The 4,355-nt window shown below is 34.9% G+C and overlaps 1 protein-coding gene across 1 annotated transcript in view; it reads right to left on the bottom strand.

Annotated features, from left to right (window-relative positions):
* Nucleotides 1-536: 536 nt before the first annotated feature.
* LOC106884284 (neuroligin-1) overlaps nt 537-4,355 on the bottom strand; it is a 19,264-nt gene continuing 15,445 nt past the window's right edge. The window contains exon 10 of the mRNA XM_014935584.2: nt 537-4,245. Coding sequence (XP_014791070.1) covers nt 4,085-4,245 — 161 coding nt within the window. The 3' untranslated portion in view covers nt 537-4,084. The remainder of the gene's footprint in view (nt 4,246-4,355) is intronic.

Below are 4,355 nucleotides of genomic sequence, written 5' to 3'. Positions count from 1 at the left end.
AGACTTGCAAGGCCCCTCTTCCAAAATTCACTTGTCCGTGATGAAAAATACTCCTCCAGTACTGTTCTGACCTTGCTAACAGAATTCACATCTTTCCCATTCAAATAATTTTGAAAACTGCGGAATAAATGATAATCAATGTCCAACAAATATGATGGGTGGGGCATCGTTTCCCATTCTAACTGCTCCAGCCTTTAGAATGTCATCCTTGCTGTAATGTGGCCAAGAATTATTCTGATGGAGGAACACCATTCGTCTTGAAACCAAAGATGGTGGTTTTTCTTCTAGCACTGGTGTTGTTGAATGACCAAATCCAAGTTTCCTTGCTAGTTCCTCAACAGTTACAATGGGATTTTGTTCCACCAGGTTTTGCAGGACGTCCTCGTCAAGCTCTTCAGATCTTCCAGGATGACGCTGCTTTAATAATAATAATAATTGTTTCTAACATAGACGTGATGCTTGAATGAAGGAGCCACTCTTGTGGCCACCCAAGTCTAAAGTGGCAATAATGTTAAAACAACAACTATTGTTCTCCGTTTATATTTTTAATATTTTACAAAAATAATTACAAAAGTAATTACAATGGATATACAATAAGAGATTCGTTGAAAGTATATGTACCAATGATTTGTGAAAGATTATTAATTAGCAGAAGAGGGTTAATGATAAGAATGTCGCTGTTATATTCACAAGACTTTACTCTTTTAAACCTTACTAGTTTCAATCAGTGTGGTCATGCTGGGACAACATATTCAATAAAGTAGTAAGTAATTGTAAACAGGTACAAACTTTATTAACTTTGGAATCTTGAAAGGCAGAGCCAACCTGTGAATGGGGATATAATCTAACACCAGAAGGTATTTTGCTTGATACTAGATTTGGGCACACATATATTACATATATATATATATATATATATACATATTTTATACATAAATGGCAATTTCTGTCTGTTACCATCTTGCTGCCTACACCAGTAAACCAATCTTAATGAAACTTTGCATACATGTTAAGCTAACATCCAGTTCAATTATAGGCTAACTGAATTTCAATAAAAATCTATTATGGGCCCCCTAGTGGGGTTGGGCTACTATTTGATAAAATGAGAAGAGTGCAAGAGTGTTAGTGTGAGAGAAACATGGTGGCATAGTGAGGGTCACTGATATCAGGGAAGGGGAGAACAAAGTTATGTAAGCGACAAATATGGAGTGACAGTACAACGATAACGTTAATGCAGCTGTCATTCAGGGATATACATGCAATGCTGTGTACGTTTGTAAATCATGTGTGTGTGTGTGTGAGACAGAGACGTCCTATAATTGCTTGTCTCTCTCTACTTTTGTAGGGTCTTCCCTGTTGCTGTCACATATTGTGAAATTTTAAAATCATGTCAAAATATTCAAATTTGATACATTGAAATAATTTTCTGCATTAACTCCGATTTTGTTGTTTATTTTTTCCAGAAAAATTGCAGAAAAATGTTACTAAAGTTTAAAGTTTAATCAATTTTACTTAATCAGAAAACAGGATTTGGAAGCTGGCATCTTCTGCATGATAGCTGTCTATTACAAAACGAAAGCAATCAGCAGTTCAAAAAACACTCACTTGCACTGTATCAAGTTACAGCTAAGGCAATGCATTTCAACAGGAGTATGGTAACAAAAGGGTTAAAGTGATCTAAGTGTAAACATTCTTCTATGGAAGTTTCATAATAATTTGTTCCAAAAGACCAAGCTTAATAGCAACAAAATAATTTTACTAAATTCATTATTTTCAAAATTAACTGAAACAAAGGCAGTGCGTACTTCAAAAGAAATATGGTAACAAAAGGGTTAAAGTGATCTTCCATCAAAATTTCATGTTAGTGTTCCAAATACCAACAAGATTATTTTACAAAACACTTCAATATTTTCAAATTTAATTGTAACAAAAATAGTGTATTTCAACATAAATATGGTAACAAAAGGGTTAAAGTGATCAGTACTTCAGTTCAAGTTACACTCATGTAATCAATATCTAAACTCTATTTTCACTCATAGTCAGCAATCATTGTCTCATATTACACTCAAGTAATCCGTTTTTACTCACACTCACCTTTGGTTGCACTCAAAGTGTCGTCATTTCAAATAAAGCTAGTATTCAAATAAAAAAAAAACTATACATAAAATATATATATAAAAAAAAAAGAAGCTGAATAGTAATTGCCATTGGTCAGTCTGGATTAAGCAGACCAAGACCCATAAGAACAAACAGAAATCCAGGCAGCCAAACTCACCATGTTCCTACTCGACTGAGGACAATTCTGTGTATTCTAATGACAAAAGGGACAGTGTAAAAGTCAGGGAGCAGGTTGAGTTTGTCCCCTGCAAAGTCCCCTGCAAAGTCTGCTGCTGTTGGTCTATTATTGTTATTATTGTTGTTGTTGCTAAACAATGAAACTGCTGATTGTTCAAGACTAGACCAGGACAGACCAGATTTATAAATAAAAGATTTTTGTTCTATTATCTTTTTTTTAAGATGCAGTATTTTCTGGACAACATTATCCAACGTTTGAGATCTGGTTGCTATTTCTAGCAGTTCGTGTGTCAGCAAAGAGGTTCCTCTTGTTGGCTTATATGTATACCAATAAAGTTGTTGTCATTGTTATTGCTTGGCCCCAGGTCAGTCTCGATCAAAAAAACTTCTCACCAAAAGACCTCTAGGCCATTCCTGCCTCATCTGGAAGCCTGGGTTTTCTAATATACATTCCCCCAAGATAGGAATATGATCCAACAGAGATTTAGCTGCATTAAGGTTCCCATGGCGGAGACAATAGGCGAAAAGAGCAGAGTAAAATTAGAGAATTGCAGTCCTTGCAATGGTGTATATGCCAACACAATGTCAAGGACGCAAGTTATTATTGATAGTATCATCATCAGTACTTTTATTATTATTATTATTATTATTATTATTAAAGTGGTGAAGGAAAGGTAAAGAGATATGTTTAGGATACAATCTTTAGTAGAGGGTGATGCTCTGGGTGGTGAAGTTAACGAATGGCAGATAGAGAAAGATGGACAAGGGAGGCAGTTATATTGGGGGGAGAGAGAGAGGGGCAGATAGCATTTGTATTGTCAGAATAGAGATACATTGAAAACTATAGTGATAAAGATGGTGGTGTGTTGATAGTGAAAAGAATATTTTTCTATTGAACTGAATCTATAATATTCTTCTTCTACCTGCTCGTTCATACTTTACGCTTTAGTTTGTAAGAGAGGAGGAGGAGAAGTGAGAGACCAGATAGCCAGTCAATGCATTATGCTGTCACTCGTATGACTGGTGGAAGTGAGAGGTGAATAGAAAGAGAGAAATGTAAAGTGCTTAGCAGAGGGAAATTTTAAAATCATATAATCTATTATTCTAACTGGAAGCGAAATACATTATAAAATAAAAATCATCCTTTCTTTCTTGAGTAGCTTCTCTTAATCTTTTTCGCTCTGTGGAATTTCCATGGGTCCTACTAGTTATTATCATTATTGTTATACTTCTCAAAGCACTTGGTCGTTTGCTCTGGTTGATTCTGTGAGAGCAGACAACGGCCTGTTGTCAGGTCTCACAGCATCTCTTTCCATATATTATAAGCTTTGATACTTGGTTGCTGTGATTATTATTATTATTATTATTATTGCTGTTATTATTATTATACTGATTTCGAGTTTTGAATTTTTTTAATTTTTTTTTTGTATTTGGATTGAAAAGAAAGAATTATATTCACAAGATGTTACACTGTTTCGCAAGTGACCAACCAGACAACTGGGCAGTCAGATAAACCTGTCACTGTAGAAAACTTTCTCAAGGAAAGCAAGTGTATATGGTACACAAGATTGGTCAACAAAATAAATACATGGATAACTGTTGTTATTATCAACATTATCCACAGACAATCAAGATGTGACCAGCCCATGTTTTTCTTGTTTATCTAAGATATTGTTCAATTTCCCCCTTTTTTCTCTCTCTCTGTTTTTTTATTTTTTTTATTTTTTGGCCTTATAGCTAGCAGGGTATGATTTGAGGACATTTTGCTGCCAAAATACATCTAGTGGTTTCAGAAACCCTTCTGCCGATGTAGCCGGCAAATGGTGATCGAAAAAGCCAAGAGAATGATGAGAAGAATGGCATTGATCACAACTAGTGCCCAGGTGGTCTTCATGAAAGTGGTCATCTTTTCAGATTCTATCTTGACAACAGGAGATCCTTGGCAAAATTCTTCATTCAAGTTCAGCAAATATAAAAGAGAGAGAGAAACAAATGAGATTCATAAATATATGTGTTGAGAGTAATATATCCACAAGATGGTAAATGCCTTCGTTCAAATA

This window comes from Octopus bimaculoides, chromosome 24 (assembly GCF_001194135.2).
Source record: "Octopus bimaculoides isolate UCB-OBI-ISO-001 chromosome 24, ASM119413v2, whole genome shotgun sequence".
NCBI classification, from domain to species: Eukaryota; Metazoa; Mollusca; class Cephalopoda; order Octopoda; family Octopodidae; genus Octopus; species Octopus bimaculoides.
This window is presented reverse-complemented; position numbering and strand designations above follow the sequence as displayed.